This window comes from Scyliorhinus torazame, chromosome 29 (assembly GCF_047496885.1).
Source record: "Scyliorhinus torazame isolate Kashiwa2021f chromosome 29, sScyTor2.1, whole genome shotgun sequence".
Lineage (NCBI taxonomy): Eukaryota > Metazoa > Chordata > Chondrichthyes > Carcharhiniformes > Scyliorhinidae > Scyliorhinus > Scyliorhinus torazame.
Window position 1 is genome coordinate 31072109 of NC_092735.1, and position 22511 is coordinate 31094619.

Below are 22511 nucleotides of genomic sequence, written 5' to 3' on the forward strand. Positions count from 1 at the left end.
GTGTAGAAGGTTTTAGGTTGGACGGGTAGCACAGTCGGCGCAGGCTTGGAGGGCCGAAGGGCCTGTTCCTGTGCTGTACTTTTTTTGTTCTTTGAGACTGCATAACTAAGCAAATTGTGATGTGATGCAATGTAGTCCGGGTTAATTTGTATTACTTCCAAAGGTTTGCAATGCAACCTGCTAGTGAATTGGGCCGATTGCCTATGGATGGGTAAATCTTTGTAAAATAAAGAAAAACACTGAAAGGGTATTGCTGAACAATATAAAATGTTAAGCGGCGTTTGTATCATCTTGCATATTAACGGAATGATGCAAGATAAGTGCTATGGTTAATGAGGAACATTACCAAAGTTTTTAACTCCTGCAATTCATGGGAAAATGGATTTGGCACATTTACCTCTATAATATTTCTTGCATTATGCAATTTTTTACTTCACAGTTTGCAATTTTCTTCCTCCTGTTCCCACAGCCCCCTCTCCTCCTTTTTTTTCCACCCCTTTGATTTCTCTTTCATTTTTTTGTTCAAAAGTAAAATCCAGAAGATGCTGAAAATACTCAGCAGGTCCAGCAGCATTCGTGAGGAGAGAAATAGAGTTAACATTTCAGATCAATCTTTCATCAGAACCAGTTCTGTTTCTTTCCCTGCAAATGCCATGTCCCGGCACTTGCTGCTTTTATTTGTGTTAAATCAAAGATTTATAATTAATTCCACTCACTGAGTAAGTACCAGCTTTAAATCACTTGAATAGCCAAGAAGACTAGTATTGTGCACCAGAGAAATTGACAGAATATAAAGACCTTTCGAAAATATTCTGCTTGGCTTTATAATTTAGGGCATACACTAAACTTGGTCAGTGTTGCTTAAATTTAATAATAGCTTCTGTAATACAGTCTGTCAATGATCAACAACATAAATATGTTTGCAATTAATGCTGGAATGTTGAACTGTAATCAGTGTTAACCCTTTCCATAATTGCTACTTTATACTAACACCCCCAAGGCAACATTGTAATGGATCCATTTCCAGCTGTAAGTTTTGCAAGTGGAGAATGCAGCCAGTCACTTGAATATATTTGAACAACTTCTATTTTGGTAGTTCACTTCAAAATGGCTTAAAAAATAATTCTTGCTTACTACTTATATACAAATCCTGTCAGCGATGGCCTAATAAATGTTTCGAAGCTTTTTAGAGCAACCTATCCATTACTCTTACTTGTAGTTGATTCTATCAGTTTGAACACAAAACAGGCCAACAGCAGTTACTTCTGGCTCATGCTTTTTTTCTATAAATTTAGAGTCCCCAATTATTTTTTTCCCCAATTTAGCATGGCCAATTGACCTAACCTGCACATCTTTGGGTTGTGGGGGTGAAACCCACGCAGACACAGGGAGAATGTGCAAACTCCACACGGACAGTGACCCAGGGCCGGGATTCGAACCCGGGTCCTCAGCACCGCAGTCCCAGTGCTAACCACTGCACCACATGCCGCCCCTGTGGCTCATGATTTTAAGACACAAGCAACAAGTAAACACAAGTGCATAATTTGTTCATTCCTTGAAGAGTAATCCACAGTGAAGGTTTCATATGTAGAATTTGGAAGACAGTTGTTTTGAGCAGAAGTGCAATGTTGTAGGAGAGAATGATTTAAATTGTACTATTTCGCCCATTGAGCTGCTCCTTCCAGAAAAGCAGGTACAATTTGCGGATTATCTTTGTGTAAGGTGCCTGTTAACCTCCATAAACTAACTTCTTATTGACTAATGGGAAATTGCCCATTGAGGAACATATTCAGGATCCGGTCCTGTCTTTCTTGGTTGAATATTTAAGGGTATTATGGAGCGATTTTATAAGTTGTAATTAAATGTGAAATGTGGGTCAGTGGTCTGTTTTCATTTCTGAATCAGAAGGTTGTGGGATCAAGCTTCACTGAACCTTTACAGTGCGGAAAGAGGCCATTCAGCCCTTCAAGCCTGCACTAACTCGCTGGAAGAGCAGCCTACCTAATCCCACTGCACTGCCTTCTCCCCATAACCTTGCACACTTTATTTTGGGATCGCAGTCCAATACCCTTTTTAATACCTCGATCGAATCTGCCTTTCAGGAAGTTCATTCCAGACTCTAATCACACTCTGGATGAAATGAATTTTATTCACATGACTGCTACTCTTTTCGCCCATTATCTTCAGTCTGTGCCTGTTCTTGATGAACTCTTGAGAGGGAACAGTTTCTCACTATTTATCCTGTCCATACCCCTCAGGATCTTGAATACCTCTATCAAGCCTCCTCTCATATCCTCTCAGCCTTCCTTGCCCCACTTCTCCAATCTATCCTCATAGCTACAGTTGTCTTTCCCTGGAATCATTCTTGTGAATCTCCTCTGTATTCTTGCCAATACCGTCACATCCTTCCTCAAGTACGGTGCCCAGAACTGGATATAGCTCTCCAGATGAGGCCTAACTGGTGTCTTGTACAAGTTCTACACAATCTTCTTACTCTTTTACTCAGTGCTCCTATTAATAAAACCTAGGATACAACTGCTTTCTCAACATGCCCTGCCACCTTCAATGGCTTATCATAGAATTTACAGTGCAGAAGGACATGTGCGCATACACCAAGGTCCTGCACCTTCTTTAGAGTTTCTCCCTTTATTTTGTACTCTCGCTCCATATTCTTTGCACTTCTCTGCATTGAACTTCATTTGCCAATCTACCAATACGACTTGGGTGTTCTTTTGAAATTCAAGATCAACCTCATCATAGTCGACAATTCTTCCAAACTTCGTGCCATCTGCAATTTTTGAAATCATGCCCTGCACACCACTGTCCATAGGTCATTAATATATATCAGGAAGAGCAAATGTCCCAATGCTGACCCCTGGAGAATTCCTCTACAAATCTCCCTCCAATCTGAAAAACAATTGATAACTACGTTTCCCGCCACTCGGGCAACATCTTGTCCAAGAGCCTACTTTCCCTTTTGTTCCATGAGCTAGAATTTTGCTCATTAGTCTGATGTGTGGCACTGTATCAATTGCCTTTTGAAAATCCACATACACCATATCAATAGCATTGCCCTTATCAACCTTCTCTGTTACTACCTCAAAAAATACTACCAAGTTAGTTAAATCTGTTTTTCCCTTTCCAAACCCACGCCAGCTTTTCTTCATTATCCTGCACCTGTCTAAGAGACTACCGATTTTGTCCCAAACTGTAGTTTCCAGATATTTCCCTACCAATGTAGTCAAACTGGCTGGTCTGTAGTTGCTGACGTATCCTTGCATCCTTTTTTTTTTGAACAAGGGTATAACATTTGCCATTCTCCATTTATCTGGCACCACCCCCGTGTCTGAAGAAGACTGGAAGGTTATCACCAGTGTCTCTGAAATTTCCACTTTCTTCTCTCTCCCTATCCTTTGATGCATCTCCTCAGCTCCCATTGCCATTTCAATTTTAAGTAAAGCTAGCCTTTCTAACCACCTCAATTGTAAATTCCTCTACTATACCAGTTACCTCCACTCACACATCATAGAATCCCTATAGTGCAGAAGGAGGCCATTCAACCCATCGAGTCTGCATTGACCCTCTGAAAGAGCATACTAAGCAGGCTCACACCCTATCCCTTTAAACATGTACCCCACTCATCCTTGTTCAGTAAGGGGCAATTTAGCATGGCCAGTCCACGTAATCTGCACATCTTTAGACTGTGGGAAGAAACCGGAGCGCACTTGGGTTAATACTTCAATGCAGTAATGAGATAGTGAAGCTCTGCCTTCATTCAGGTGTGACATTAAACTGAAGCCCTTCTTCCCTCTGAAATGGATGTAAAAATCCCACAGCGTTATTTGAAAAGTGTTTTCTTGTATATTGGCTAGTATTTATCGCTCAACCAGCATCATTAAGAGGGATTATGTGGTTATTTTACATAGAATATCCAGCCATTTGTCCCAAAAGGTCCATGATCGTGTCTATGCTTGACTTGTACCTTCCTCCATCCAACAATCAGCATAACTCTCTATTCCCAGCCTCATATACTTACCTAATTTTACTTATGTATCTCATTGCGGTTTATATGATATTACCATGGTGCAAACTGTCTCCTGCATTTGCTATATTACAAAAAAAAACAGTTCTTAATTGGCTGTAAAGCATTTTGGAACATGCTGAGGCCATTAAAGGCAAAAAGCATAAAAGTTCTTGTTCTTTTAATCCTGCCCATTCCCTGCTGCCAACAGAAAGACAATCTTTCAAAGATGTAACTATGCTTAACTATGATTTTTAAAAAAATTTTAAATAAATAAATTTAGAGTACCCAATTCATTTTTTCCAATTAAGGGGCAATTTAGCATGGCCAATCCACCTAGTCTGCACATCTTTGGGTTGTGGGGGCGAAACCCACACAAACACTGGGAGAATGTGCAACTCCACATGGACAGTGACCCAGAGCCGAGATCGAACTTGGGACCTCAGTGCCGTGAGGCAGCAGCGCTAACAACTGCGCCACCGTGCTGCCCTTGCTTAACTAGATTTTACATTATCCTTCTCGAAAGATATAGTGGGGGATGAATTCTATTGATAGGGTATTACTACTTTTCATCAGTTTTCTTTGAATTTCTAATGTACTGTGCATTTTATTTTTCAGTCTTTGCCTATGGTGCAACAGGATCTGGAAAGACTCATACAATGTTGGGCAGTGTTGATCAGCCTGGTGTAATGTATCGTACTATGGTGGAGCTATATGAGAAAATCGAAGAGATGAAAGACGAGAAAATTTGTGAAGTTGCTGTCTCGTACTTGGAGGCAAGTAGACTTTTTAAAAGAAAATGCATTAAGTACAAGTACATTGGCAGAGCCTTATTGACTCCTGTTTAATATCACTTTCCTGTTATCACTTAAGAATAATTTATATAGTACCTTTAACGTAATAAAATATCCCTGCATACTGCACAGGAGATATTACCACACACCGCCACATCAGGAGACATTAGGTTAGATGCTCAAAGCTTGGGTAAAGAGACGTGCTTTAAGGAGGATCTTGGAGAAGGCGAAGGAGGGAATTCCAAAACTTGGGCCCTAAGGAACTGAAGGGTGGGCCACCAATGCTGGCGTGATAATTTTATTTCAAAGAGCTTCGACTGATTTGCCAGCAAAGAATTGATTAATAATATAGTCGATTTCCCTTGAGTGTAACTGTTCTGTGTGGTGGTGACATCACAATGGCGTGTAATCAGCTTTGATCTACTCCCAACTCTCAATAATAACTGCTGTATTGAAAGGGGCGGATGTTTGTGGACAGACTACAAATTATTGCTACTGGAAGAAGCTGGTTGTAAGTAAATTTATTATTAGCTCATATAAATTATCAGATCAAATGAGCAACAGTCAAGACTGATGGTGGAATTAAAGCCTGTGTGGGATAAATACTCAGTAGAGTTCATGAATGTTTGTAGGAGCAGGTAGTGTGTACTTGAGACTGAAGATTTTCATTAATATCCACCAGTATTGGTGCTTTCCCTAGTCCACAAATATTTTTGTTTTTCGATCTTCTGGCCAATTTTGAACACTGATCGCCATCAAATCCCAGTTCTAAAAATAAAGATTCCAGAAAGTTCAGGCAACCTACGTAAATACATGTTGATCCTCTGTGTGGTACTGAAGCATGACAAATTAACTATCCAACCACTTTTTACCCTGTAGTCCAATTATATATTCTCAATTAGCTGTTACATCACGGTGGTTGCATGGTAGCATTCAAACTGAAGCGCTAACAATTCTGAGCACACTGGCTGTTGCTATTGGCTGTGATGTCAACTGTTACCAAAACATCTGAGCCAAAGTGAAATAAATTCAACTTTCCCATTTTTTTTGTTTGAAAATGGGTATCTGAAAACAACAAGCAGCAGTCTCATCTCTGGGTTCAGGTGATGATTATAAACCATTTGGTTCTGGAGGAGTTGGTTCTGGAGGCGTTCTGGGCTCTTCTGTAAGGATTCCCATCTTGTAAGCCTGTCCAAGTTTCCTGATTTGTTCTCGACCGAAGTGTGGGTAGACTAAACTATTGCTAACCAAACTGGAGCTTCTAACCATGCTACTAACAGCTCCAGTAACTTTGATCAAAGACTTGTTTTGTCCGGCTCCAGTGTCCTGTTCCTCTTGCATGGCACCTAGTGGTCAGAGGCTACGTCACTGGTCATATACACAGTTACTGCATATCATTACATCTACTTTCCTCTGAGATTTTAAAAATATACTGCACACCATTATGATACGAGTAACTATGCACTTTACACAATTCACAAATTTTATTGTCCAATCACAGATTCAGCCGCCCTGGTTTCTTTATCTTCCTTGTTGACTTTCTCAACCTTGGTGTGCCATGTTACTACTTTGAACATCTGTCGGTGTATCTGATAAGGTTGAACATCTGTCAGTGTATCTGATAAGGTTGAACATCTGTTGGTGTATCTAATAAGGTTGAACATCTGTCGGTGTATCTAATAAGGTTGAACATCTGTCGGTGTATCTAATAAGGTTGTGTCACTGTTTTGAACGTCGTTCTGTATATTCAAGTTTGACTCTTCCAATGTTTGTGTTGGTTCAGGTTGACAGATGTCTTCACTTACACCATCATCTTGCTGTCCTTGAGCGGGTTCTTTTGTTTTCAATAGTGCCCGACGAATTCTTCTCAAAATCTGCCCTTGTTCTGTATGATCTTGGACCTGCCTCTTGTAGTACAGTAGCTTTACTAGACCATCCATCAGGATCCTCAATCCTTACAACATCGCTTGGTAACAAAGGCTTAAGACGCCTGGTTGTTCTATCATAGTATGCCCTCTGTTTTTGCTTCTGAGATTCCAGCTTGCATCTTAACTTTTCGTTTTGCCTTGTTTGTATGTGGAATGGCAATGTGGTACGTAGCTTATGATTCACGCTGCAGGTGACAAACACCGCTTAAAGGTGAAGTTCTATAACTCAGTAGAGCTAGATACAGATCAGTTTTGCTTTTTTAATATCTGCTTTATTATTTGAACTCCCTTCTCTGCTTACCATTCGATTGTGGGTATAATGGACTCGAAGGAATGTGTTCAAAATCCTGCTGCACCACAAACCCTTGTCATTCTTTGCAATTAAAACATGGACCATTAGCACTCACCAGAGTTTTAGGTATGCCATGTCTTACAAATGTCGATTTCATATGCATTATTTCACCACTCTCCCAACTTCTTCCATCGGGCAGGAGATACAGAAGTCTGAGAACACGCACGAACAGACTCAAAAACAGCTTCTTCCCCAATGTCACCAGACTCGTAAATGACCCTCTTATGGACTGACTTCATTAACACTACACCCTGTATGCTTCATCCAATGCCAGTGCTTATGTAGTTACATTGTATATGTTGTGTTGCCCTATTATGTATTTTCTTTTATTCCCTTTTCTTCTCATGTACTTAATGATCTGTTGAGCTGCTCGCAGAAAAATACTTTTCACTGTACCTCGCGGTACACGTGACAATAAACAAATCCAATCCACTTGCCGAGATCACCCTCATGAATTTGTTTTTTACATATCGCTGCGTAGAGGCTGAAAATCACAATTCTTTCTTGCCTTAATAGTAGCCCATTTACTACACTTAGCTCAGATTTGATTTCATGATATTTTGTGCATGAACGTTTAGGCCAACCATTGTTAAGGTTTTGTATTACCATCTGCAACACCTCACCTTTTGCTGTCTCTTCGACAACTCGTATCGACTTTGCATCTGATCCTGGCAGTGCATCAGTGATCATGTCTATGTGAGCCTGTACATCTTCTCCAGTAGAGCTGACATTGTGTGCTGTTGGAGCTCTTGATAACATGCGTGTGTATGTGTGTGCGTATATCCGTAGGTCGGGGCATGTTTAGTATGGCATTAATCTTCATTTCATCTGGATCTATTCGGTAAACAGAACTTGTCGCACAGGAACGTAATCTCCTATAATTAATGAGCTGGCACGCATGCGCAGTGCGCCCGCATTTTTTTATATGGTCCCGGCCGTCATTTTGAAGGCTGCACGCAGCCGGCATTGTTAAAAGCCAGCTGCTGCAGCTGTTGCGCGCGAATTTGCTCGATCAGGAGCGCCGCGACGGACGGCTCCGTGACCCTTCCGACACCCGCCCGCGACCCGCCTGCAGGTCCCGACCCCGACTTTGAAAATGCCTGGTGTTGCTGATTTTCTCCTTGGTTCAATTGCTCTGTTTTATTACCTTTGCTCTCAAGTCGCCAGGTATCTTTATGATACCGCCACGAGGTTCAAGTCCGAGTAATGATCAATAACCCAATACAGACTTCCGGTTGCGGCTATGCGGAGCTAAGCCGCACATTCAGCGTCTCCCGCTAAAACGGACTTTTGGGCTCTCTTGAGGAGCCCCAACGGCAATTTTTTTGACAACTTCCAGTGTGGGAAGGTGAGCAAGGTCCCCCCTCCATAGTATTTGGATTGGACCAGGAGTGGAGCGGTCAAAAAAGCGGTTTTGGAGCAGCGAAAAGTGCGAGGGAGAAAAACCAAGATGGCAGCGGGCGTAGATCAAGCGGCATGGGTGCAGGAGCAGCAAGAGTTTCTCAGGTGCTGCTTTGAGGAGCTGAACAAAGAGGTGCTGGCGCCAATGCTGACGGCGATCGAGGGGTTAGTGGAGACCCAGAAGGCCCAAGGGGCGGCGATCCAGGAGGTGCAGGAAAAAAACGCGGAGAACGAGGATGAGATCTTGGGCCTGGCGGTGAAGGTGGAGCCGCACGAGGCGTTACACAAGAGGTGGGTGGAAAGATTAGAGGACCTCGAGAACAGGTCGAGGAGGAAGAATCTCGGATTCTGGGTCTCCCTGAAGGAGTGGAGGGGGCCGATGCTGGAACATATGTGAACACGATGCTCAATTCGCTGATGGGAGCGGGGGCCTCTCCTAGGCCCCTGGAGCTAGATGGGGCTCATCGGGTCCTGGCGAGGAGACCCAAGGCCAACGAGCCGCCAAGGGCGGTAGTGGTGAGGTTTCACCGTCTCGTGGATAGAGAGTGTGTTTTGAGATGGGCCAAGAAAGAGCGGAGCAACAGGTGGGAGAATACGGAGATCCGAATCTATCAGGACTGGAGTGCGGAGGTGGCAAAGAAGAGAGCTGGTTTTAATCAGGCCGAGGCGGTGCTCCATCGGAAGGGGGTGAGGTTCGGAATGCTGCAGCCAGCGCGATTGTGGGTCACATTTCAGGATCGACACCACGACTTTGAAACGCCTGAGGAGGCTTGGATCTTTATACAAACTGAAAAGTTGGACTCAAACTGAGGGTGTGTGGTTGTGGGGGGGGATGTCGGTTGTATACAGGGTTTTAACTATGCGTAGGGAATGTTCCACGGGTTGGGTGATGGATGGGGATGGGGGAAGAGATCTGATGGGGAGACTGTGAGGGAATGTGGGCGTCGGTGCTGGAGGGAGGGGAGGCCCGGGGATGGGGGAATTGGGATAAGGCCGCAAAAGGAGCTGCGCCAGAGGGGGCGGGGCCGGCTTAGGAAAGCGCGGTTTTTTTCCCGCGTTAGGGAAGGACGGAGGGGGAGGGGTGGAGGAGCGCCCACTGACTGCTGGGGAGGCGGGGGAGGGGCCATTCCCCCACGGGGCGGGGGGGGGGGGGGTCAGCAGGAGTAAGCTGACTTACGAGAGTGTTAGGGGGGAGCAAAAGAGCTAGACATAGATCTAGCGAGGGGGGTTGGGGGGTGGTGGTGAGTGAGAAGTCCCCCAATCCGGCTGATAACTTGGAATGTGAGGGGCCTGAATGGGCTGGTTAAGAGGGCCCAAGTGTTCGCGCACTTAAAGGGACTGAAGGCAGACGTGGTCATGCTTCAGGAGACACATTTGAAGGTGGCAGACCAGGTCAGGTTATGAAAGGGATGGGTAGGACAGGTATTCCATTCGAGGCTGGATGCAAAGAACAGAGGGGTGGCAATACTGGCGGGGAAGCGGGTGTCGTTTGAGGCCAAGAATATTGTAGTGGACAATGGAGGTCGATACGTGATGGTGAGCGGTCGGCTGCAGGGGGTGTGGGTGGTATTGGTAAACGTATACGCCCCAAACTGGGATGTTGCTGGATTTATGAAGCGCATGTTGGGGCGGATTCCGGATCTGGAGGCAGGAAGTGATAATGGGGGCGGATTTCAACACGGTGTTGGACCCAGCATTAGATTGCTTCAGATCTAGGACGAGGGAGAGGCCAGCTGCGGCCAAGGTGCTTAGGGGGTTTATGGACCAGATGGGGGGAGTAGATATGTGGAGATTTGCTAGGCCCCTGGCCAGGGAATTTTCTTTTTTTTCTCACGTACACAGAGCCTACTCCCGGATAGATTTGTTTTGTTTTGAGTAGGGCGCTGATCCTGAAAGTGGAGGGAACGGAGTACTCGGCCATAGCCATCTCAGACCACGCACCGCACTGGGTGGAGCTGGAGTTAGGAGAGGAGAGGGACCAACGCCCACTGTGGCGTCTGGATGTGGGATTACTGGCGGATGAGGAGGTGTGCGGGAGGGTGCGGGGGTGCATTGAAAGGTGTTTGGAGGCCAACGACAATGGGGAGGTGCAGGTGGGGGTAGTATGGGAGGCGCTGAAGGCGGTGGTCAGGGGAGAGTTAATCTCCATCAGGGCTCACAGGGAGCCGAGAGAGGGCAGGGAAAGGGAGAGGTTATTGGGGGAGATCCTAAGGGTAGACAGGAGATGTGCAGAGGCCCCCGAGGAGGGACTACTTGGGGAGCGGCGAAGTCTCCAGACGGAATTCGACCTATTGACCACAAGGCAGAGGCACAGTGGAGGAAAGCACAGGGGGCGACGTACAAGTATGGGGAGAAGGTGAGCCGGATGCTGGCACATCAGCTCTGTAAGAGGGTGGCAGCGAGGGGGATAGGTGGAATCAAGGATAGCAGGGGAACTACGGTGCGGAGTGCGGTGAAAGTAAATGAGGCATTTAAGGACTTTTATGAGGAGCTGTACAGATCTCAGCCCCCAGCGGGGGAAGAGGGGATGCGATGATTTCTAGATCAACTGAGGTTCCCGAGGGTGGAGGAGCAGGAGGTGGCTGGTTTGGGGGCGCCAATTGGGTTGGAGGAGCTGGTTAAAGGACTGGGGAGCATGCAGGCGGGGAAGGCCCCGGGGCCAGATGGGTTCCCGGTTGAGTTTTACAGGAAGTATGCGGACCTGTTAGCCCCGTTACTAGTGAGGACTTTCAATGAGGCAAGGGAGGGGGGGACCCTGCCCCCGACAATGTCCGGGACGCTGATTTCTCTGATCCTGAAGCGGGACAAGGACCCACTGCAATGTGGGTCGTATAGACCGATCTCGCTCCTCAATGTGGATGCTAAGTTGCTGGCAAAAGTGCTGGCTACGAGAATTGAGGACTGTGTCCCGGGGTGATTCATGAGGACCAGACGGGATTTGTAAAGGGCAAGCAGCTAAACACCAATGTGCGGAGGCTCCTAAACGTGATTATGATGCCATCAGTGGAGGGCGAGATGGTGATAGTGGCATCTATGGACGCGGAGAAGGCCTTTGACCGGGTGGAGTGGGAGTATCTCTGGGAAGTGTTGCGGAGGTTTGGGTTTGGGGAGGGGTTTATTAGTTGGGTTAAGCTCCTATATAGAGCCCCGGTGGCGAGTGTGGGTATGAATCGGTGGAGGTCAGAGTATTTTCGGCTGTATCGAGGGACGAGGCAGGGGTGCCCCCTGTCCCCCCTGTTGTTTGCATTAGCAATTGAGCCTTTGGCCATGGCATTAAGGGAGTCCAGCAACTGGAGGGGGGTGGTCCGAGGGGGAGAGGAGCATCGAGTGTTGCTGTATGCGGACGACCTGTTGCTGTATGTGGAGGGGATGGTGGAGGTCATGCGGATCCTAAGGGAGTGTGGGGACTTCTCGGGCTATAAGCTCAATGTAGGGAAAAGTGAACTCTTTGTGGTGCATCCAGGGGACCATGGAAGCGGGATGGACGACATACCATTGAGGAGGGCGGAAAGGAGCTTTCGGTACTTGGGGATCCAGGTAGCTAGGAGCTGGGGGGGGCCTGCACAAACTTAATTTGCCGTGGCTGGTGGAGCAGATGAAGGAGGACTTCAAAAGATGGGATGTGTTGCCACTCTCGCTAGCGGGCAGGGTAAAGTCGATTAAGATGATGGTCCTCCCGAGGTTTCTTTTCGTGTTCCAGTGCCTTCCTATTATGATTACCACGGCCTTTTTTAAGCGGGTAGGTAGGAGCATCATGGGTTTTGTGTGGGCAAACAAGACCCCGAGAGTAAGGAGGGGGTTTCTGGAGCGTAGTAGGGGTGCCTATTATTGGGCAGCCAACGTAGCGATGATCCGTAAGTGGGTAATAGAGGGAGAGGTGGCGGCATGGAAGAGGTTGGAGATGGCGTCCTGCAAAGGAACGAGCCTGAGGGCGCTGGTGAAGGCACCGCTGCCGATCTCGCCGACAAGGTACACCACGAGTCCGGGGGTGGCGGCAACGCTAAAGATCTGGGGGCAGTGGAGACGACATAGGGGTGAGATGGGAGCCTCGGTGTGGTCCCCGATCCAGGAGAACCATCAGTTCGTCCCAGGGTGGATGGATGGGGGGTTTCGGAGCTGGCATTGGGCAGGGATCAGAAGGATGGGGGACCTGTTTATAGATGGGACGTTTACGAGCCTGGGAACGCTGGAGGCAAAGTTCAGGTTACCCCCGGGAAATGCGTTCAGGTATATGCAAGTGAAGGCGTTTGTGAGGCAGCAGGTGAGGGAATTCCCGTCGCTCCCGGCACAGTGGATTCAGGACAGGGTGATTTCGGGTGTATGGGTCGGAGAAGGCAAGGTTTTGGCGATATATCAGGAGATGAAAGAAGAGGGGGAGGCTTTGGTAGAGGCAAATGGGAGGAGGAGTTGGGGGAGGAGATTGAAGAGGGTCTGCGGATGCCCTGAGTAGGGTTAATTCCTCTTTCTCATGTGCCAGGCTCAGCCTGATACAGTTTAAGGTTATTCACAGAGCGCATATGACAGGGGCGAGGCTGAGTAGGTTCTTTGGGGTGGAGGACAGATGTGGGAGGTGCTCGGGAAGTCCGGCGAATCACGTGCACATGTTTTGGTCGTGCCCGGCACTGGATGGGTTCTGGAGGGGTTTCGCGAGGACTATGTCCAATGTGGTGAAAGTCCAGGTCAAACCAAGTTTGGGGCTGGCATTATTTGGGGTGGCGGACGAGCCGGGAGTGCAGGAGGCGAAAGAGCCCGGTATTCTGGCCTTTGCGTCCCTGGTAGCCTGGCGGAGGATTTTGCTATTATGGAAGGACGCGAAGCCTCCCAGTGTGGAAGCCTGGATAAATGACATGGCAGGGTTCATTAAGCTGGAGAGGATAAAGTTTGCCTTGAGAGGGTCTGCGCAGGGGTTCTTCAGGCGGTGGCAACCGTTCCTAGACTATCTCGCGGAGCGCTAGAAGGAGGTCGGTCAGCAGCAGCAACCCAGGGAGGGAGAAGGGGGGGTGTTTCTTTCGAGGGGGGGATCTTTGGGCGGGTGGGGGAGGTTTTTTTTCCCAGAGGTATTTGTAAAAAGCATACGGGAGGGTTAATATGTGCGGGAGAAGCCCATTATCATAGATTATCATAGAATTTACAGTGCAGAAGGAGGCCATTTGGCCCATTGAGTCCGCACCGGCTCTTGGAAAGAGCACCCTACCCAAGGTCAACACCTCCACCCTATCCCCATAACCCAGCAACCCCACCCAACACTATGGGCAATTTTGGACACTAAGGGCAATTTATCATGGCTAATCCACCTAACCTGCACATCTTTGGACTGTGGGAGGAAACCGGAGCACCCGGAGGAAACCCACGCACACACGGGGAGGATGTGCAGACTCCGCACAGACAGTGACCCAAGCCGGAATCGAACCTGGGACCCTGGAGCTGTGAAGCAATTGTGCTATCCACAATGCTACCGTGCTGCCCCTGCCCATTGTATAAGTTCTGTATTATGTTTGATTGATATGTTTGTTTTGCTCTGTTCTTTTCTGTTACGGGGGGGGGGGGGGGGGGGGGGGGGGGTTTAATTGGTTGAAAATCTTTGTTGGAAAAACTTTGAATAAACATTTTTTTTTTAAATTTAAAAAAAAAAAACCAATGCAGCGATTAGTAAGATTCAAATCAAAGCACATTTATTATACACCGTAATCGCTACTCATGCACAAATTCTACGTCTAAGCTACTTCTATAACCAACAGGCCTATACTTAACTTCAGACTGGCCCACCAGGTATGGGGAACAAATGGCCTTTCGTTCAGGTTCAGAGTCTGCGGGATTCGAAGTTGGTACGGATTGGTAGCTAGGAGCGCCTATCTCGTAGCGAGCATTGAATTAAGACTTACTTCTGTCGGGAGTCACTGCACCGGTCACGGTCAATGTTGGTTTGTGTTGCTGGGTGACCCGGGCAGGACGCAGAAGTGAAGAGAGCGCGATTTGAACTTGGGGCTCAACTCTTATAGTCCCCAGGGGCTTCCCGCCTTTCGGGGCGGACCCTGTACCTGGTCCCAAGTGATTGGACTTTGTCCCAATCGCTTGGTTCGATTTTCTCGAATACTGGAGCGGTTCCCTGATCGATGGGCGGTTTTGAGGTGCTCGTTCACCTCCTTTGTGTTGGCTCCTGCTGGCGCCGAGGAGTCTGGCTTTGCTTTGTGTGTCCAAAATGTTACTTATTGTTCCCGGGGATTGCTCATTAGTATGCAGATGGCTGCTACTGTGTTATGCTGATGGTCGCTGGTATCGATGTTATCTGGCCTTTGCAGAGGTAAATACACAGCAAACCTGCAGCTGCTGGTTTCTGTCTATGTTGGCTGACTTTCTCATCAGCCTTTGCCGTTAGCCATTTTAAATCGGGAGTTGGCCAATTTAGGTGGCTACACTGGTCTACAGAGACCTGGACCTCCTCAGTGATATGTTCCATAGCTGTGGAGTATCTTGGACGCAGATATAATGCCAAAGGGCATGCAAAGAAAGCAACATCTGACAAAGGGAGTATTGAATGTGTAGTACTTTGTACTTTCTTCATCAAGCTTGAGCTGTCCGAATCCCTGCGCTGCATCGAGTTTGGTAAAAATATTTGCACCAGACATCTCGCTTGTGATCTCTTCTCTCTTTGGAATTTGATAATGCTCCCTTTTTATGTTTGCATTCAAATCCTTGGGATCCATACAAACCCTGAGATCGTTATCTTCCTTTTCACAGACCATTGAGTTGGTCCAATCTGTAGGTTCTTCTATTTTCCTTATGACTCCATTGTGTGTCATCCTGTCTAACTCTGATTTGAGACAGTCACATAATGGTGCTGGAACTCTTCGAGGAGTGTGTTATCACTGGTTGAGCATCCTCTCTTAATTGTATTTTATATGTGAAAGGCAGGACACCAAAGCCCTTGAATGTTTCTGGCAAGGCCTGTACAATGGACTCCACTGAGCCAATGTGTGCACTCCGTGCACAGTCAGTGCTATAGACTCTTTGCACCAATTCCAGTGTCTCACAGGCTTCATCGCCCAATAATGATTCACGACCTTCAGCAACAATTAAGAACTTCAGCTTGTGCACATTGTTTTTTTATTTGCATGTCTAATTTGCACATACCCTAAGTATCAATCTTCTTACCATTGTAGTACTTAATAAGACCGGCTTATTTTGAATTCTTGGCTTTAGCTGCATGGTCTTCATATCACTTATACTGATTAGGTTTTCCTTCTGACCAGTATCTAATTTAACAGTAATTAGAGATCCATTGATAGTCAAGGTACAGTCCATTTGTCCCTTGTTGTAATATCACTTTCAGCACTCCTTATACTTGTGGGTGGCATTTTATTCGGTATGGCTTCATTTGCATCCGACACCAGGCCAGTGAAAAATGTGACTTAAATTAGTGTCATCGATCATGTTAATCGACTGCCCTGCATTAATTTTCTTATTTGAGAAAGTGTTTGCGAAGTGATTCTTTCCTCTGCACTTGGTGCATATTTTGCCAAAAGCTGAATATTGCCTTGGTAGATGCTTATGAACACATTGTTTTCAGGCAAGAGCTGTTGGCTGTGTCCAGACAGTTTAGAATGGCTGCTGACACCACGTCACAACACCAATGGCGGTTGCATCGCTTGCAATATTCGTGCCAAAACTTCTCACATTAAAAGTATTAACGTGTTGCGCAGCTAGTTCGCTAGCATGGCAAACTTCTTTGGCATATTCTAATCGGAGTTCATTTTCTTGCACCTTAGTATCATACAATCCAAAAACAATTTGATCTCTAATCATGGAGGATTTCAGAACCGCGAAGTTGCACGTCTGCTTAAGGTCAGTAAGAAAACTATTGAATGATTTGCCATTCTTCTGCGTGCGCATTCGAAAAATGGAACATTTCGTATGTTTCATTTTTCTTAAGTGTACAATGCTCACCAAAGTTTTTGATCAGAGCATCAAATTTCTTACTGTCTTGCTCATACGTGAATGTATTATATATTTCAATCGCCGGCGGGCCTGCTACCGTGAGCAATTAACGCAATTTGTCTCTAGTCCGGCTGTGCCTGCAAGCTGAGACATGCAGCGTGAAGTGCTGCTTAAATGCACGCCAATTTCCATCCACATTACCAGTAAGTTGAAGCTGTTCTGGAGCTTTCAGACTTTCCATTTGAAGAACCACGTTTTTCTTGTAGCAATGTTTCTTCTTTGTTTGACGACCTGTGCCGTTCAAATCACTCCTGGTATCATGTTACGTTCGTGTGCTATGATAAATTTATCAGCGTGCGACAGAACCACGTTTTTCTTGTAGCAATGTTTCTTTGTTTGACGATTGTGCAGTTCACATCACACCTGGTACCATGTTATGTTTGTGTGCTATGATAAATGAATCCGTGTGCGACAGAACATCCAGTTCAAGACTAGTTATTTAACGTTGAATAAACTGTGGGTAGACTAAACTATTGCTAACCAAACTGTGGAGCTTCTAACGATGCTACTAACAGCTCCTGTAACTCTGACCAAAACTGGTTTTGTCCATTTCCAGTGTCCTGTTCCTCTTGCATGACGTCTAATGGTCGGAGGTCTTATACACTTGCCCTACACTTGTCCTATACACTATTGCTGCATATCATTGCAAAGTGGTTTCACAAAAATGTCCTTTGTATTTGCTTCACATGAATAGCTGTAAGGGGCTAAGCTGGATGGAGCTCAGCATTGCTGTGTAAGTATAATGTCTGATGTAGTAATGATTTTACTTTAACTGTTAAATTCTTATAGACCATTGATATAAATTGGGACTTGTGAAAAATAACCTCCCCTACCAGGGTTTTGTATTTGTCTTCATACTATGAAGAATGTTGGGTGAGTGCCATGGGGTCTGAAAAGCTGCAAACTATTACTCTGATAACATTTAATACTATTACTACAGATTCTGGGGAATTAACTACCAGTGAGAAATAGGAGGTTTTAAAATTCAGCAAATACAGAAAGCCACGCCTCAGAGCACGCTTCAAGCAACTATTAATTCTCTAAGTTGATCGTGTGTTTCATTAAGCAGAAACTGCACTTGGATTCAACTCCTGTGGAGCTGGCTAACATTTTCATGTGTAATGCCTTGAGCAGTCTTTCCACTTGTGTTCTTCAATTAAAAAACCTCAGCAATCCTTCATGTTTCAGGATAGTCAGAAATTCTGCTGCCCATTTTAAATTGCATTGCTCTGGTGTTAGATGGGGAGTGGAGGGACAGTGAATCAAGAGGTGTAGTGTTTAGCCACATCTGTGAAATAACAGCCTGTTTCAAATTACGGGATCAGTGATCCATTTCTAGATGTTGAAATTATTGTAGACCATGTTATGGCATAACCGGCAAGTTTATTTTGGCACCTTTACTCTTTGACATTTGATTTTGGCAGTGTTTATGCCAACTGTGTACAAAAACACATATAATCATCTTTCAAAATAACGAGATAATTGGGGCAAACATGAGGGTTAAATGGAACTGAAATATGGAAAGTGAAAAGGAATTTGAGTCTGTTACATCTTAATTGGAACAGAATAGCTGGTGAAAAGGCAGACCCAGATGGAAGTAGGAAATGAGATAGACCAATGTTTAACTGCTGAACAGGTCCAATATGCTTTTTATCTTTTAATTCTTGCTCGACAATGGTTCCTGACTTTGTTCACAGATTTCTTGTCCTCTGGAGCATTGTGATTAGGAGTTGAGTGCATGTTTTCCCAGCTGATGCACAGCTTACATTTATACAGCACTTCTAACACGATAAAATGTTCCAAAGTACTTCACAGGACCATTAATACACACACAGCCTGCAGAACATCCCCCCCACCTTCACTCATTCACAGTCCCTTCTTTTCTGATTCTTGCATTGGTGATTACTCCTTTCAGGCTAGTCTATTAATACTTGTCATGCCATAAAACTTGCAACTTAGTGTAATCGTGCTATGCTTTCTATTTGTCCTCAGCCATGCACTAAGTTGACAGTTTGCTGAAGCTAAATTATGTTCCATTTTAATGGTTCCACTCGAGGAAGCATTCTACCTAGGTTTATTCTTTGATAAATACTTCAAATAGGTGCAAATCCGACATAGTTGCTTTGTGATTTTTGCTTATTAATTATTCCACGTTCTAGAAAAAGGGAGGGTAGGAATATTGGGCCATATCAGCAGAAGGCTCACTAAAATATCTACATTTTTAATTTTAGTGTACCCAATTATTTTTTTTTTCCCAATTAAGGGGCAATTTAGCGTGGCCAATCCACCTAACCTGCACATCTTTGGGTTGTGGGGTAAGACCCACGCAGATGTGGAGAGAATATGCAAACTCCACACGGACAGTGACCCAGGGATCGAACCCGGGTCCTCGGCGCTGTAGGCAGCAGAGCTAACCACTGCACCACCAAGCCACCCAGCTCACTACAATAGTATGGATGCAAAATAGTAGCTGGATATTTGCTTCGTCCATGGCTTTTTAGTTTTCTTGGTCTCTCGGTTTGTGAGGGACTAATTGTCAGTTGCACCCATACTGGTATACACCACTCCAAAACCAAGCTATAATTTTGACTTCGATCTTGTGGTCAGTCACATTGATGTATATTGCAAGGACGGATTTGTACAAGGGTTTTATCAATCCTCGATGTGATTGCTGTGCACTTTGTACATGACATTGCGGATGTTCTCTTGGTCTTTCCTAGGATGTAGACTATGTAAGCTCTAGTTTCTGTAATTATCATGGCTTTTTGAGAGGCTTGTTGGATACTTTTTGTTGTAGTTTCTACATTCTCCTTCCTTTCAGTTCTGATAAAGTGTCTATGGATTATTTGGGGGCGATTCTCCAGCCTCAATGCGCTCTCGCTCAAGCCAAAAGACGGCGGTGAATAGCGGGCGAGGCTGAAAACGAGAACCGCGCCAGGTGCAACTGGCTTGCTCCCATAGGCAAAATTGGCATTTCACCTTGGCGTGGTGAGTAACCAATTATCATCACTTAAGCCCTATTTCCATACATTAATGGGGGAGCCACCCCATATCCAACGGCGAGGGGAGGGTGGGGTGAAAGGAGAGTTGGGGGTGGGGGGGGGCGTGGATGCTCATTTGGGGACGGAAAGGTCTCTGGGTGGGTAGGGGGGAGCTGCGTAGGTGTCAACTCGCACATGCTGAGTACGTCGTTGACCTTCTTACGGCACTGGAGCCCAGTCCTCCTGGTCATACACCTCAAGCTTACAGCTGTCGCCACCTCATCCCAGGCAGCACTGGCTGCCCTATGGCTCACCCTCCAGGACCCTCTGGGGAACAGGACATCCCTCCTGGCTCGACTTCTTCCAGGAGGCTCCCCAGATCTGCATCGTCGAATCTTGGGACCAAACTTCTTGGCACCATAGCTGCAGGTTGGCTGTGCAAGTGCTGCTGCTCTACCTTGTTGGGGTACAGTGAAAAGTATTGTTCAGTGTACAGTCCAGTTGGATCGTACCATACATGAAAAAATAGGACAATTACACAATGTAAATACATAGACAGGACATTGGGTGAAGCATGCGGAGTGTACGGTAGTGGGGCAGCACGGTAGCCTTGTGGATAGCACAATTGCTTCACAGCTCCAGGGTCCCAGGTTCGATTCCAGCTTGGGTCACTGTCTGTGCGGAGTCTGCACATCCTCCCCGTGTGTGCGTGGGTTTCCTCCGGGTGCTCCGGTTTCCTCCCACAGTCCAAAGATGTGCAGGTTAGGTGGATTGGCCATGATAAATTGCCCTTAGTGTCCAAAATTGCCCTTAGTGTTGGGTGGGGTTGCTGGGTTATGGGGATAGGGTGGCGGTGTTGACCTTGGGTAGGGTGCTCTTTCCAAGAGCCGGTGCAGACTCGATGGGCCGAATGGCCTCCCTCTGCACTGTAAATTCTATGTAGTACGACACAGTGGAGAAGATGCATGGAGAGATTAGTTCAGTCCATAAAACGGCCATTCAGGAGTCTGGTAGCAGCGGGGAAGAAGCTGTTTTTGAATCTGTTAGAATACCCCGGGTGGGAGGGGTCTTTGATTATGCTGCCCACTTTTCCAAGACAACGGAAGATAGAGACAGTCAGTGGGTGGAAGGCGGTGGGTTCGCGTGATGGACTGGCTGTGTTCGCGACTCTTTATAGTTTCTTACGGTCTTGGGCCAAGCTGTTGCCATACCAGGCTGTGATGCAGCCAGATAGAATGCTTTCTATGGTGCATATGTAAAAATTGGTAAGAGTCAATGTGATGAGAGACGGTGGAAGCAGTGTATTCACATTTGCAACGTATCAAGTATTTACATAATGGGCACACATTGCTTTTCAAATTAGGTGCAAAAAAACACTTTGTGACATTGTTGTTAGACTTCATCTGATGAAATTGTCTAATGAAAGGATGTTCTCGCACATCAGTCAACCATGTTCAATAGAATATGATTATTAATATTGTAATATATGCCCTGAGTGTTTTGTTTCACTGAAATTGAAATTTCTATGGTTTGAACCTTTTTTTTTCTGCAATTTTATGCCAGCATGTATTGGGGGAGATTGTGGCATCGAGGTAATGTCACTGGAATTGAAAGCTAGTCTCTCTCTCTCTAATGGTGACTATGGAACTATCAGTGATAATTTTTCACCTTCTTGCTTATCAAGAATCTATCTACCTCTGCCTTTAAAATATTCAAAGACTCTGTTTCCATCAACTTTGAGGAAGTGGGTTCCAAAGACTCTCAACCCTCTGAGAGAAATACATTTTTCTTGTCTGTTTTAAATGTACGACCCACATTTTTATACAGTGACCCCCAGTTCTAGATTCTCCCACAAGAAAAAAAATTTGTTTCTACATCTACCCTGTCAAGACCCCTATGATTCAATCAATTTGCCTCTTTCTAAACTCCAGCGGACACAGGCCTAGCCTTCCTATTATTTCCTCATAAGACAACCCGCCCATCCCAGGTATTAGTCTAGTAATCCTTTGAACTGCTTCCAACGTATATTCCATCCTTCCTTGAATAAGGAGATGAATATTGTACACCGTACTGCCGGTGTGGCCTCCCCAATACCTGTATAACTGACAACTAACCACCCAACCTTTGTATTCCATTCCACTCACAATAAGCGATGGCATTCTATTAAACAATTGTCTTAAAACCCATCTCATTCACTAATGCCTTTCAGGGAAGAAAATCTGCTCTCCTTGACTGGTCTAGCCTACGTGTAACCTCCGATCCACAGCCATGTGGATGACTCTTAACTGCCCTCTGAAATGGCCCAGCAAACCATTCATGTCGAGGACAATTTTGGATGGGGAACAATTGCTGGCAAGAACATCCCAAGAAAGAATAAATAAATAAAGCATAATAAAGTACCATAACAAGATAGTATTGTGTAATATCATGGGTGACACGGGTTAGCACTGCTGCATCACAGCGCCAGGGACCCAGGTTCAATTCTGGCCTCGGGTGACTGTGTGGAGTTTGCACGTTCTCCCCGTGCCTTTGTGGGTTTCCTCTGGGTGCTCCGGTTTCCTACCACAGTCCAAATATGCAAGTTAGGTGGAATGGTCATGCCAAATTTCCCATCGTGTCCAAAAGGTTAAGTGGGGTTACAGGGGGGGCGGCACACGGCACAGTAGTTAGCACTGCTGCCTACGGCGCTGAGGACCGAGTTCGAATCCCGGCACTGGGTCATTGTCTGTGTAGAGTTTGCACATTCTCCCCGTGTCTGCATGGGTTTCACCCCCGCAACCCAAAAGGTGTGCAGGTTAGGTGGATTGGCCATGCTAAATTGCCCCTTAATTGGGAAAAAAAAAATTGGGTACTCTAATTTTATTTTAGATAGTGAGCTTACAGGAATAGAATGGGGGAGTGGACTTTGGTAGGGTGTTCATTCAGAGGGTCTAGACTTGATAGGCCGAATGGCCTCCTTCTGCACTAAAGGGATTCTATGATTCTAATATCTAATAAAATCCTTGGGAATTAAAACTGGATAACTGCATTACAATCTGA

General features: G+C 45.8%; 1 protein-coding gene across 2 annotated transcripts in view; it reads left to right on the forward strand.

Annotated features, from left to right (window-relative positions):
* The window catches only part of LOC140403997 (kinesin-like protein KIF18A), a 128453-nt gene that overhangs the window by 14153 nt on the left and 91789 nt on the right, over positions 1-22511 (forward strand). For both annotated transcript variants that reach the window (XM_072492327.1, XM_072492328.1), the window contains one exon: positions 4640-4797. In XM_072492327.1, the coding sequence (XP_072348428.1) occupies positions 4640-4797 (158 nt within the window). The remainder of the gene's footprint in view (positions 1-4639; positions 4798-22511) is intronic.